This window comes from Saccopteryx bilineata, chromosome 4 (assembly GCF_036850765.1).
Source record: "Saccopteryx bilineata isolate mSacBil1 chromosome 4, mSacBil1_pri_phased_curated, whole genome shotgun sequence".
Taxonomy (NCBI): domain Eukaryota; kingdom Metazoa; phylum Chordata; class Mammalia; order Chiroptera; family Emballonuridae; genus Saccopteryx; species Saccopteryx bilineata.
In genome coordinates, this window is record NC_089493.1 from 287,769,129 (window position 1) to 287,783,356 (window position 14,228).

At 48.0% G+C, this 14,228-nt stretch overlaps 1 protein-coding gene across 1 annotated transcript in view; it reads right to left on the reverse strand.

Moving 5' to 3' along the window:
• CCNF (cyclin F) overlaps positions 1 to 14,228 on the reverse strand; it is a 31,202-nt gene that overhangs the window by 13,302 nt on the left and 3,672 nt on the right. Inside the window, exons 3-10 of the mRNA XM_066275212.1 lie at positions 12,426 to 12,532; positions 10,641 to 10,708; positions 9,041 to 9,234; positions 8,590 to 8,643; positions 7,725 to 7,829; positions 7,118 to 7,195; positions 4,258 to 4,409; positions 541 to 705 (exon numbers count right to left, since the gene is read on the reverse strand). Of these exons, the coding sequence (XP_066131309.1) occupies positions 541 to 705; positions 4,258 to 4,409; positions 7,118 to 7,195; positions 7,725 to 7,829; positions 8,590 to 8,643; positions 9,041 to 9,234; positions 10,641 to 10,708; positions 12,426 to 12,532 (923 nt within the window). The remainder of the gene's footprint in view (positions 1 to 540; positions 706 to 4,257; positions 4,410 to 7,117; positions 7,196 to 7,724; positions 7,830 to 8,589; positions 8,644 to 9,040; positions 9,235 to 10,640; positions 10,709 to 12,425; positions 12,533 to 14,228) is intronic.

Below are 14,228 nucleotides of genomic sequence, written 5' to 3' on the forward strand. Positions count from 1 at the left end.
GGGGTCCATGCTGCACGTGAGGCAAGTGTGCCCTGTCTGTGTGGCTGCAGTGTGCTCTTCAGGGAGTTGGGCGGGGGTGTGTGTGTGTGTGTGTGTGTGTGTGTGTGAGATCCACTAAACAGAGGTCTTTGATGACATGTATTTGAGAAACACATTCTTGGGAAACTGACTGCCAACAAGCAGTCTTTCTATGATCTTGGGTGGAGAACTATGACCTTCCTTCCTTGCCAAGTCATCCTCAGGGGCCAGGGGTAAAGAGGTCCAGCTTGAGCCTGCCCAAGGAAGGCCATACTCGGGGGCCTGAGCCCTGTGCTGAGACGAGTGGCTGCCCATACATCGAGGGTCAGCTCTGCCATCCCTGTGTGGGGAGGACTATGCAGCTTGGGTACTCCTTAAAATTAAAACCCCCATCTAATAAGGGGGACACTGAAGGTTTATTTCTCTGAAAAGCCAGCCCAAGAACTAGGGCAGGGCCAGTATATTATGCATCATCCTATGGGCAAAGCCACAAGGAGGGGGGCTGGGAGGGGGGCTTCTCACCGGGTACAGATGACCATGCAGGCAATGCCCAGCAGCTGGAGCCTATACCGGGGTACCAGCCTCCTCCGTAGATACCGGTCCACACACTCCACAGTCAGGTGAAGGCATAGGCTTGTGAAGTCCTTCATGGTGGCAACTTCTACCAGCCAGTCAATTAGAATGTACCTTTAGGAAGAGCATTACTCCTGAAAACTAGAACGATCTTTCACAAGTATCCCATCTCCCATTCCAAATGGCCTATCTGACCCAAAGGAGTGAACTGGTCATCTATACCATTGGCTTATGCCCAGGAACCGTCCCAGGCTGGGATGCCTTATTCAGAGCAGTTGGGGAGCCCCACATCTCCCAATTTTGTTTATGGGAGGCAGGTGAGCTCACATTATCTGTGTCCCTGCCTCTCCCACAAAACCCCCCAGGCACTGAAAAACCTGACATAGGTAAGGGGCAAGGTGGGGGTTCAAGAGCCTTGGCCCTCCTGGAGCTCACCTATGAGGTTATTTTCCAAAACCCTCTGCATTGGAGCAAAAAGGCAAGAACACAATAAAGCAGGATGCACCAAGCCCATGAGCTGGACTACCTTCATCACCCAGCAACCCTGATGGAGCACATGGCCTGACACCACTGATACACACGGGGTCCTTCCTCGAGAGTGCTAAAACCTGGGGCTGGGGACACAGACATCACAAGGGAACGCTGCATGCAATGGCAAGGATACCAGAGTACAGTCAATGAACAAAGTCCTTTCTGAACAAAGGAGAAGGAATGAGAAAATAAGAGAGAAAGATCATGATACTGTAGCATTCTGTGCTGACAGGTCAATGAGATACTCATGTCAGCCTGGACAGGAGCATCTCACATGCAGAGGGAAGCAGGGAAAAACACGGTCAAAGCAGTGGAATGGAAGGAGGAGGGAAGCAATGGAGGTGAAATGGAGGGGGAGAGGGTGGAGGAAGACAGCATGAGCATCAGGTGTGAGATTTAAACCCGCCACTATTGCAACAGAAGAGAAAGCTCCCTCACACAAACAGACTTATCAAGCTTAATGATCTAACAGGAACAGAAGAACCATAATGTCTACTTTAAAATGGTTAAATCTGACACTGATACAATGTTACATGTCAGTCATACTTAATTGAAACATAGAGAAAAAGTTTGCCTGACACAGAGGAAAATGGAAAGATGCTCAATTCAAGGGCTGAAATGATATTAATATTTCAATAATATCATTTTAATTCTTGAAAAAGAAAACAAAAAAGTGAAATTTGTTTATGCTCGCCCCCGCAAAAATAGCCAGTCCAAAAAATAAGTAAAAGGGCAGACCAAGAGGGGCCACAGGTGCGATCAGCACATTCCTTCCAACAGAGAAAGGAGAGCCGAGAGGAACGGGGAGCAGGGCTGTCCCACCACCACAGGCAGAGCACTGAAAACACAACAGCTCTGTGACAGTTAATGTAATACCAAAGAATGATGCATAGTGCACTGTGTGTATGAAACGCCACAGAAAAGGCTAGATCCTTAAAAATAAATAAATTAATTAATGTTTATTTTGTTGAATTTAGGGAGAGGAAGGGAGAGACAGAGAGATAGGAACATCAGTCTGTTCCAGTATGTGCGCTGTCTGGGGACTGAACCAGTTAACTCTCTTCGCTTCAGGACAATGTTCCAAGCAACCGAGCTATCTGGCCAGGGCTAAAAATAAGTGTTTACTGAGAACTTACTATGTGCTGGGCATTGTCTGCTGAAATACAGCCAAACCCTGCCCATTATAAATCCAAACGCGTTAGAAATTTCTTGCATAAGCTTAAAAAAAGTATTCACATTTTCCATTTTACTAACATGTTCTGTGATTGAGTGTATGAGTGTCTTATCTCTAAACCTTGGAGAAAAATGGACCTGCAGAAGAGGGGTAGTGCTGGGGTTTCAGTCTGCTGGGCACATTGCAGCTGCTCCACAGGGCATAGCTCCCTGGGGCAGGCTGGCTCAGACGGCCATGGAATTTCATGCACTACGTTGATGCTCATAATGATGGCCTGTAAAGAATAGGTGGTTTCTGGGCTTCAGAAATTGGGGATATGAATCCCATCATTTTAGAAAAATGTTTAAAATGGTTTCACTTGTTCTGAGGCTTAGGAAGAAAACTTGGAGAAAGCAGATACTTTTTTTCTTTAGGCTTCCCCCCAACCCCCTCACTGATTTGAGAAAGAAAAGAAGGGGGAAAGGGGGTAGCGGTGGGAGGGAAGGAGGGAGAGGGAAGAAGAGAGAAAGAGAAAGAAGCATCAACTCGCTGCTCCACTAAGTTGTTCCATTTAGTTGTGCCCTCATTGATTGCTTCTCATATGCACCCTGACCAGGAATCAAACCCTTGACCTTGGTACACTGAGATGACACTCTATCCAGGTAGCAACCTGGCCAGGGCGAGAGCAGACGCTTAATTTTTTTTAAGCAGGGTGAGAGAGACAGACAGACAGGAAGGGAGAGAGATGAGAAGCACCAACTCATAGTTGCAGCACTTTAGTTGTTCATTGATTGCTTCACATATGTGCTTTGGTTTGTTGTGTGTGGGTTTTTTTTTTTGTATTTTTCTTAAGTTGGAAATGGGAAGGCAGTCAGACAGACTCCCGCATGCGCCTGACCGGGATCCACCCGGCATGCCCACCAGGGGGCGATGCTCTGCCCATCTGGGGCGTCGCTCTGTTGCAACCAGAGCCATTCTAGCGCCTGAGGCAGAGGCCATGGAGCCATCACCAGCGCCTGGGCCATCTTTGCTCCAATGGAGCCTTGGCTGCGGGAGAGGAAGAGAGAGAGAGGAAGGAGAGGAGGAGGGATGGAGAAGCAGATGGGCGCTTCTCCTGTGTGCCCTGGCTGGGAATCGAACCCGGGACTTCCGCACGCCAGGCCGACGCTCAACCACTGAGCCAACCAGCCAGGGCACCTATGTGCTTTGACCAGTCAGCTCCAGCTGAGCCAGTGACCCCTTGCTCCAGCCAGTGACCTTGGGCTTCAAGCCAGCGACCTTTGGGCTCAAGTCAGTAATCATGGCGTCATTCTATGATCCTGCGCTCAAGCTGGCAACCTCAGGTTTTCAAATCTGTGTCCTCAGCATCCTAGGTCAATGCTGTATCCAATGTGCACACCTGGTCAGGCTAGAGAGCAGACACTTCTTTTTTTTTTTTGACAGAGACAGAGAGAGTCAGAGAGAGGGATAGATAGGGACAGACACACAAGAATGGAGAGAGATGAGAAGCATCAATTTTTTGTTGTGGAACCTTAGTTGTACATTGATTGCTTTCTCATATGTGCCTTGACCAGGGGGCTACAGCAGAGCAAGTGACCCCTTGCTCAAGCCAGCGACCTTGGGTCCAAGTTGGTGAGCTTTGCTCAAACCAGATGAACCCGCACTCAAGCTGGCAACCTCAGAGTCTTGAACCTGGGTCCTCTGCATCCCAGTCCAACGCTCTATCCACTGGTGCCACCACCTGGTCAGGTAAGAACACACACTTTTTATGAGGGATATTTTCTCCTCAAAGCCCCGGATAACTTTGGCATGACTGGTTTTAGAAAACACACACACATATGAATGGGGGGGGGGTTCCTAGTGGGGTTGACAACAGAGTGTTCTGTGACAGGTAGCTCAGGTGAGACAGAACTGACAGATCCCTTCACTCCAGAGACTGGTGGTCACTCTGCCAATTAGAAGCTCTGGCTTGAACCCCTCACCTCATTGTGTCGTTGAGTCCCTTCTGCACAGAAAAGACTTCCTGCTTATTAGCAGCATGGGAGGCCTGAAACAGCTGGCGGACTATCTCACTGGACGTTTTCACTTCTAGTCCAAGCTGGTTTCCATTTGCACAGGCTTTGGCTAAAGACAGCTGAGAAGGAAGGACACGCAGAATAAGCACAAAGCAGTGGCTTACAAGGTTTTCCATTCCCGAACGTGAAGAGCTGTTGAGGGAGAAGACGTGTATACCCATTCGCTCTGCTTATGCTTTCTAGGCCTCCTGGAACCAGTATGGCTAAGGTTTTATTTATCCTTTTTGAAATAAGTAATATATCACATGATAAAGAATTTTAAAAAGGATAAAAGGTATATAATAGCAATCTCCTTCATACTTGGTATAGCTCCACAGCCAAAATATTTTGGCAACTTTTTAAAAAAATCACATTTGTGCCTGACCTGTGGTGGCGCAGTGGATAAAGCATCGACCTGGAATGCTGAGGTTGCCGGTTCAAAACCCTGGGCTTGCCCGGTCAAGTCACATATGGAGTTGAAGCTTCCTGCTCTTCCCTCCCTTCTCTCTCTCTCTCTCTCTCTTTCTCCCCCCTCTAAAAAAATGAATAAATAAATAAAAATAATTTTAAAAATCACATTTTTTTCTGTTCAACTCCCAATTGTGAAAGATGCCCAGTGGGACTCTGCATAGCCAAGTGGCAAAGAGCAGGCTAGGGGTTCAAATGACCTGCCTTTAACATCTGGGTCTGTATGTGGCTGCTGGCAAATACATACATGTCTATGTACTTCCTTTCAGGTTTTTCTATGCATTTGTAACAGTGTGCATATGCATTTGTGATCACAGTATACACATGTCTAATCTATTCTTTGCTTACCTAACAATAACGTGTTTTCTTAGGAAATGAAATTATCTGCAAACATGTTTCACCTGTACTTCCTGTTCAGGTATTTCTGACATGTTTTATTATTTTGTGGAACATCTTTGTGCAGTCAATTTTTAGTGCCCGCACCAGTCTGCTCCTGTGGTCAGTCCACAGAAGTGGTGCTCTGCTGAGCATTTTGCTACTTGTGGCCAAGTTCTTTCTGAAAGGCAAGCACCAATGTTCACACCCACTAAAAAGTGTATTTTCTGAGTTTACTACCCATCTACTCAAAAAACACATGGACTATATATACACAAACATGTATATACATAATTTGCTAATTTGATCCTCTGTACTCTCATTGAAACACATGCCCTTGTAGCCAGCCGTAATTAGAATGCTGCTTCTGTATTTCAGCCAGTTTTGCCCCTTTTCTCGGAGGTCACTCAGGTGCTGTGGACTTTATCAGGGTCTTTCTATTCTTTTTTTTTTTTTTTTTTAATTTTTTTTATTCATTTTTTTTTAGAGAGGAGAGGGAGAGACAGAGAAAGAGAGAGAGAGAGAGAGAGAGAGAGAGAGAGAGAGGAGAGACAGAGAGAGAGAGAAGGGGGAGGAGCTGGAAGCATCAACTCCCATATGTGCCTTGACCAGGCAAGCCCAGGGTTTCGAACCGGTGACCTCAGCATTTCCAGGTCGACGCTTTATCCACTGTGCCACCACAGGTCAGGCCTTTCTATTCTTATTGATGAGTTTAAGCTCCAACTAGAACCACATTGTTGGTTGTCTTATCTTACAAATTTGCTGGATGCGTTTTTGGACATAAAACATTACAGTATTCTGGGACATGTCAGGCTGGGCCACCTACTGCTTTGTGATTTCTTTCCTCACTTTATTTATTTATTTTTTTTAATTTATTGACTTTACATAGAGAGGAGCTGGGGGGGAACGCAAAGTTATTACTTCACTCTCAGCTGTTCATTGGTTGCTTGTGGTATGTGCCTTGACCAGGCAAACCCAGGGTTTCAAACCAGCGACCTCTGCTTTCCAGGTCAACACTTTATCCACTGCGCCACCACAGGGCAGGCCCTCACTTTTGAGGGTAGATGACTCTCAGCCATCCACTTGATTGGTTGAGCTTTTACCACTTGGCTTTATTTGTCTTGAAACCATGACTTTATTTATTTATTTTTTTTCATTTTTCTGAAGCTGGAAACAGGGAGAGACAGTCAGACTCCCGCATGCGCCCGACCGGGATCCACCCGGCACGCCCACCAGGGGCGATGCTCTGCCCATCCTGGGCGTCGCCATATTGCGACCAGAGCCACTCTAGCACCTGAGGCAGAGGCCACAGAGCCATGCCCAGCGCCCGGGCCATCTCTGCTCCAATGGAGCCTTGGCTGCGGGAGGGGAAGAGAGAGACAGAGAGGAAAGCGCGGCGGAGGGGTGGAGAAGCAAATGGGCGCTTCTCCTGTGTGCCCTGGCCGGGAATCGAACCCGGGTCCTCCGCACGCTAGGCCGACGCTCTACCGCTGAGCCAACCGGCCAGGGCGAAACTATGACTTTATAGATACAAAGAGGTAGTAGTTGAAGAATGCCAACTATAAATCTCTGAAGTTCTGGTTCTGACAGTGGGTGACCGGTGAGCAGGTCAAATGAGGAAAGGGCAGCACTGCACATGCCCACCTGCTCTAAGGAGCCTCAAGTTCTGTGGCTGAGGTAAGCTTCACCTGCTAGACACCTTCAGGGACTGGTATGGATTTGGACAACAATGCAGCCCACAAGCACTTAGAAACTGGACACATTGGATTAGGGGCAGTGGGCTTTGGGATGATAGGGTGGTAATGGGCAGAGGAAAGGAAAACTTCCAGGCTCTCCTCCTCAAAAATCCCAGAGCTAAACTTTTAAGACACAGTTCCAGTCCTGGGTCAATTTTACTGCCTCCTAAAAGAGAGCTCAGGGGGTGTAAGGCCAGCTCCCGCCTCACCTGGGCTTCCCAGCAACCTTTGGCGGCGTAGTCCCTGAGTTTCCGAAAGCTGTGGAGGCATCGTCCAGGATCGGACATCTGTCAATGTAGGAAAGTCACATCATGACTTACTATGCTTGTATCTACGGAAAAACTCAGAACTGACCCATGGGGTCCTTAAATGTTCCCCCAACACCCCCAGAGGGTCCCTGGCTGCACCTTCTTTCCAGTCCTCTATCCTCCAAATCAGTGTTTTTCAACCACCAGTCTGCGGACCAGCCTGCCAGAAATTTTGTGCCAGTCCGCAAAAGTTAACCACCCTAATGTTGTATGAAGATTATAGACCCAGTGATCTTAGTCAAATTCACTTAAACTCAGGGTGATTTCTGCCTTAGTGGTCCCCGAAATAATTCTATTTTCACCAGTTCCCAAGTGTAAAGAGGTTGAAAACCACTGCATGACGGTGGCCCTTTGGGGGCAGCACCATGAGTGGCCAACTGAGCAGCAAGGGGCCTAGGAGCTAGCTGTATGAGGATCCTTTCTGTGGTGACAACCTCATCTGAGGGCCAGTTTGGAGACTGCTTTGGACAACATAATTCCTCCTCTTCCCAGACCCTGGTCCACTCACATCGCTCAGTCTGTCACTTTCCCAGAGGAGGTACGAGCTGGTCAGACATCCCTGATTAGCAGACTCTTCAAAGAGGTCACGGGCCTGCTTCTTTTTCTCTTCATCCTGGAATAAGTCCAAGCATAATTTATTCTTTTTTTATTCTCTTCCTGCCAAACCATTCTACTAACTTCTAAGTAATCACATGCATTGCTCTTCGATAAAAATGAGTTAACTAAATTAGAATAGAAATGAATTCTCTAAAGATACACAATTTGAGAACCAATGTAGAGAGTGAATTCATGAGTTCTGCCCTCAAAGGCCCTGCTTTCTCTTTGACCAGGTTTGTGTTTGGCTTGGCCCTGGGCCACCTGGAGGGCCAGCCCTCCACACTGAACCACCCAGATGGTGGTGCTGGGGGCTGTCTCAGGGCTCCACTACCTCCTCCTTCACGCTCAGTGTCCCTCCCTGCTACTGTCAATGCATACCTGTTACCACAAGCCACCACCTTCCCTGAGTTAGCAACAGAGGGGCTTTCTTAATCACAACGTCCGTTACAGCTTTCTCAAGTGTGGACAAGCCTGAGTGAGGAGTGGGAGAGGCTCCCCAACAGCAGAACCATGAAACAAATATGCCCTGGTCCAGTGCACTCTTGGATGCACTGGATCCTGGTTCCACATAGCCTCTCACAGGCAGGACTCACTTTGGCTTTGAACCCTGGACACCTCCTTTTGCTGCCTTTACTTTATTTCCTCATCGTTGGTGTTTGTGCTTCCAGAAAGGTGAGCAGCATGGACACGTGAAGCTGCTGTACTCTGCGTGCTCACCCAGGCCAGACACATATCAAACAACGCAGAGTCCGAGGAAGATGGATGACTCAACTCACCTCAAAGAGACTCAGCACTCTCCCCAAGCAGTGCAGTATGGATGCTCTGTGAGTCTAAAGAAAGGAGAAGAAAGAAGGATAAGCATCAGTGGAGAGAATAGCTGAGGGCCACCCTCCCAGTCTGTGGGTCCCATGGCCCCTGACTCACCCTCTTTGCAGAGGACTGACTGCTTCACAGAGCCTCTGTCTAGCCTTTCCAGCTGTCAATGTGCCTGCAGTCCAGCCCCTCATCAGAGTCCCCTGACCCCAGGCTCTGAGGCCTCCTCCTGCAGCGTCATTTCTAACCACTCCTATATCCATATTCTTGATGTTCTGTGCCTCCAGTGCCATCAGATCCCTGACTTTATATGGTCCACAGCTTCTCCCTTAAGGTTTTCTCACCCTTGGGATCCTTCGAAGCTTGAACTAGCCAGAGCAGCCTGACCCATGTGCGCCCCTTGCCAGGACTCACTCTTTGCAGCTGGCACTCCGCCCTGAGGCTCTCGTGAACCACGGCCTTGCAGCAGCTTCCAGACACTGACCATGGAGGGCGGATGAAGAGCCAGATGAAAGGTGCAGCATTCACATTTAGTCGCTCGGCAAGACTGAAGTAGCGAGAAGCTTTCAGGCCGTTCACTTCTGCACGGGCCTCATCAGACACAGACACTGTAGAGGTGGACGCAGTGTAACTCAGGGATGTATGAGGACAAACGTGGAATGTTTTCCGTGGTCTTTTGTGAAAGTCTTAAACCTTAAGCCCACTGCGATGCAAAGTTGCTGGTGTTTTAGGAGAGAAGAGCCCTTCGGGACAGGGGACTCCTCCCTTTCCTCCCTCTACTTTGTGAACCATGTGTCCTTGCCAGGTCTTCCCAGCAGCCTGGATTTAAAAGGTTGGGAAGGTGCTCTCTGTGGAAATGTCATATGCCTACCCTCCCTCCTACTGAGAACCTCTAGCAACTGCCCTACTAAAAAGTTTCTTTTGGGGGTAGTGAGAATTTCCAAAATAAGCCACAATTCTGTGAATATACTAAAAACCACTGGGTTGCATACTTTAGATGGGTGAGTTGTACGTCATGTGAATTATGTCTGGGAACTGTTATCTGACGGGAGAGTTGGGTAGGACTGCTGCTATCCTGAGCCTACAAGAGGAATGTTCATCGCCTCTTTCAGTTACAACAGTGTCAACCAACCATGTGCATAAGTCACCTCTCAACAAGATGCCAGATCTTCTAGAAACAGAAAAATGGATGCTATACCCGTCTTTGTGTTTTGGGAACCAGGACAGGCTAGTTCTTGGTGTGTCAACCAAATAGGCAGGAATTGGGAGAAGGCCGCACAAAATTCTTTAAGGAGCACCTGATCCTTGGGGGTGACGAGATTCAGACATCATGCCGGTTTCACCTGTTTGTACTTGCCTCCTGCTTAGAACCCTGGCTACCTGCATTATTGATACCCCATGGAGTTAGGCATGCTTTGACTGCTTCCCCAGAGCTCCACAGAGGAGCTGTTACTGAAAACAGGAGCCAGAGTCTGCACATGGGTTGCAGTGTTAACTGGACAGAGGGTGGGCAACCAGGGAAAGGCTGGAGGCCTAAGTAGCCCCCATTCCGAGTCTCTGCTCATTTGTCAACCAAAATGATTTATTAAAATAAGAGTTGATTTGGCCTGACCTGTGGTGGTGGAGTGGATAAAGTGTCAACCTGGAAACGCTGAGGTTTCCGGTTCAAAACCCTGGGCTTGCCTGGTCAAGGCATATATGGGAGTTTATGCTTCCTGATCCTCCCCCCTTCTCTCTCTCTCTTTCTCTATCTTCCCTCTCTATAGTGAATAAATAAAATCTTTAAAAATAAATAAATAAAAAATAAGAGTTGACTCTTCCAACCTACAAAGTCAAAGTTCTCAATGAGTCCCTTACCAGGGCACCTCTGGGCTCAAGCTCCCTGGAGGAGACAGTGAGGCAGACCAGCAGACATAGCAAGAAGAGCAACTAAATTACAGACACTTGGAAGGGCTGCTGCTTGTTCTAAAACATCAACACCAAGTGGGGCAATGCCAGCTCCAGCCCTACTTACGGCCTTCATTGTAGAGGTAGGCAATGCCTAGCTTCACAGCAGCTTCAAAATTTCCCTTTTCGGCAGCCCTAGAACATAAGAACATAACATATTGTACAGTTTTATTCCATAAAGGCAATGTTCCATCACAGCAACTGAAGCTACAATACTTATTTTCTGAATAGAAAATTATTTTAGGTAACGTAGTCATATTATCATTTATCCGTGACATGCTACAACATGGATGAACTTACAACATGGATGAACTTTAAAAACATGCAAAGTGAAAGAAGGCAGTCACAAAAGACCACATGTCGATTTCTTTTCTCTCTCTCTTTTTTTTTTTTTTTAATTTTTTTTTTTTTTTTTTTTTTTTTCTGAAGCTGGAAACAGGGAGAGACAGACAGACTCCCGCATGCGCCCGACCGGGATCCACCCGGCACGCCCACCAGGGGCGATGCTCTGCCCACCAGGGGGCGATGCTCTGCCCATCCTGGGCATCACCATATTGCGACCAGAGCCACTCTAGCGCCTGGGGCAGAGGCCACAGAGCCATCCCCAGCGCCCGGGCCATCTTTGCTCCAATGGAGCCTTGGCTGCGGGAGGGGAAGAGAGAGACAGAGAGGAAAGCGCGGCGGAGGGGTGGAGAAGCAAATGGGCGCTTCTCCTGTGTGCCCTGGCCAGGAATCGAACCCGGGTCCTCCGCACGCTAGGCCGACGCTCTACCGCTGAGCCAACCGGCCAGGGCTCTCTCTTTTTTTTTAACAGAGACAGAGAGTCAGAGAGAGGGATAGATAGGGACAGACAGACAGGAATGGAGAGATGAGAAGCATCAATCATCAGTTTTTTGTTGCAACACCTTAGTTGTTCATTGATTGCTTTCTCATATGTGCCTTGACCATGAGCCTTCAGCAGACCGAGTAACCCTTTGCTCGAACCAGCGACCTTGGGTCCAAGCTGGTGAGCTTTTTGCTCAAGCCAGATGAGCCCACACTCAAGCTGGCGACCTCGAGGTCTCGAACCTGGGTCTTCCTCATCCCAGTCCGACGCTCTATCCACTGCACCACCGCCTGGCCTGGTCAGGCTCACATGTCGATTTCTTATATGAAATGTCTATAACAGGCAAGTCCAGAGACAGGAAGAGGATTAGCAGTGGCCTAGGATTTGAGGGATTGTAGATAAAATAGGCAGTGACTGCTAATGGCTATGGGGTTTCACTTTGGGGTAATTAGAACATTCTAAAGTTAGACAGTATTGACGGCTACATAACTCTGAATATATTAAAAACTATCAAGTTCCACATTTTAAAAGGGTAAATTGTATAGTTTGTTCATTACGTGTCAAGAGGCCTGCCTGAAACCATCAGCACATGGGGTTCCTGGTTTCCCCTCTGGGTCCCAACTCGAGCAGGGGAATGGGATCAGCCAGTGAATGAAATGCAATAGGGTTTAAACCACATGATTCTGACCAAAAGAAAAAAGGGCTGACTAAAGTTTCCACACACAGGTGACCTGGGGCTCAGTAATAAGGGATGGGTCACAGCCCCAAGGGGGTTCTTCAGAAGCACCACTGTGACTAATAAGCCAGGCCTGTGCTGGTGGATGACTGATGACTGTGCTGGAAGTCATGTGACTCGATGGGCGAGGTTGATAGCCCTCAGTTGCTTCCTTGGGAGTGGGTATAAGGCATTGGCAGGGGCTATAGGAAGAAAATCATGTCTAGGTCAGGACTGGAGACACAGGCTGAAATATCAGAAAGGCCCCAATGTGGGAGAAAAACCAAGCTGTTGTCAGGGTACAGAGATACCTTTCAAAGAGCTTTAGGTTCCTTGGAGAAGGCCACAGCTCTTGAAAGCTGGCACATGCCCATAAGCTGGCATGGTTGTCCACCAGGTACTTTAGGTGGGAGTGCACCTGCAGAACAACAAAAACAGGGTTGGTGGGGGGATTAAGGGACCTCCCCCAAAACCATGCCTCTGGAGCTCTTGAAGCTAATATAAAGACATAGGGTCTTCTGTCCCCTTCCATACCCCAATAGTAAAGGACCCCAGCCTGTGTCACAAAATAACAGTTGCTTTGAACAGAGAAAACAGCCCAGAAACAAGTTTCTCTATGGCTCTAAAGGTGGGGCCAGTGGTCCTGGAAGGGAGAATAAGCACCTAGACTGAGAAAGAGGAGATGACACCTCTGTAGGAGTATATACCTGCAAGGATAAGGAGATACAAGTCTAACAGGAGCAGCTAGGACAGAAATCTATTTTGTGTTGCCCTGCCTGGAGTCTTGCTAGTGGGAGCATGACTGGAGCATAGAGGTCAACAGGGGCTCTTGGAAAAGACTGACACACATGACAGCAGCCTCACGTAGGACCTGGAACCTTTGCCCTAGGTGGGAGCCTTGATCATAGGTTAGCAACTTGAGCGCTATGTTCCCATTGCCAGTGGAAACTCAGCACCCATGGATATTATAACCCAAATGGAGGAAGCTTTGAGAGTTAGAGAAGTAGGTTCTTATTTTCCCACTAACTTCCTATATGCCCTGAGTTAAGTCACTCAAACTGCACAGATATTGCAGTTCTATTATCTGTAAAATAACTCCCAGAGTCCCATTCAGTACTGAACGTTACACAGGACTTGTACTCAATAATGTACTTGTGCCCTAGCCAGTTGGCTCAGTGGACAGAGCATCAGTACGATGTGTGGACATCCTGGGTTCCATCGCTAGTCAGAGCACACATGAGAAACAACCATCCGCTTCTCTTCCCCTCTCTCTCCCCATTCTCTCTCCTCTCTTCCCCTCTCGCAGCCAGTGGCTCCATTGGTCCAAGCATTGGCCCTGAGCATTGAGAACAGCTTGGTTGATTGGAGCATCAGCTCCAGACCGGGGGGGGGGGGGGGAGCACAAGGGGGTGCTGGGTGGATCCCAGTAGGGGCGCATGCTGGAGTCTGTCTCAGTATCTCCCCTAGTCTCATTTAGAAGGAAATATATATATATATATATATATATATATATATATATACACTTGTATTTTTGATATATATATTTTTAAAGCAAGAGAGAGAGAGAGAGAGAGAGAGAGGAAGAGGGAGGGGGAGATAGACAGGAAGGGAGAGAGATGAGAAATATTAACTTGTAGTTGCGGCCCCTTAGTTGTTCATTGATTGCTTCGTATACGTGACTTGACTGGGGGGCTCCAGCCAAGCCAGTGACCTTGGGCTTCAAGCCAGCGACAATGGGATCATGTCAATGATTTCATACTCAAGCCAGTGACCCCGTGCTCAAGCTGGTGAGCCTGTGTTCAAGCCAGATAAGCCTATGCTCGAGTCAGCGACATTGGGGTTTTAAACCCCTGGGACCTCAAGCATCCCAGGTCGATGCTCTATCCACTGCACCACCACCAGTCAGGCCTTTTTAAATAGTATTTCTTTAAAAATTTTTTTAGCCATGGCAAGATAACTGGGTTGGTTAGAGTGTCCTTCTGGAGCACAGCAGTTGCCATTTTGGGTTGTAGGTTCGATTCTCATGTCAGGGCACATACAGAAGCTGCTCAATGTTCCTGTCTCTTTCTCTCCTCCGCCTCTCTCTCCAAACAAAAATAATAATTTTTTAAATC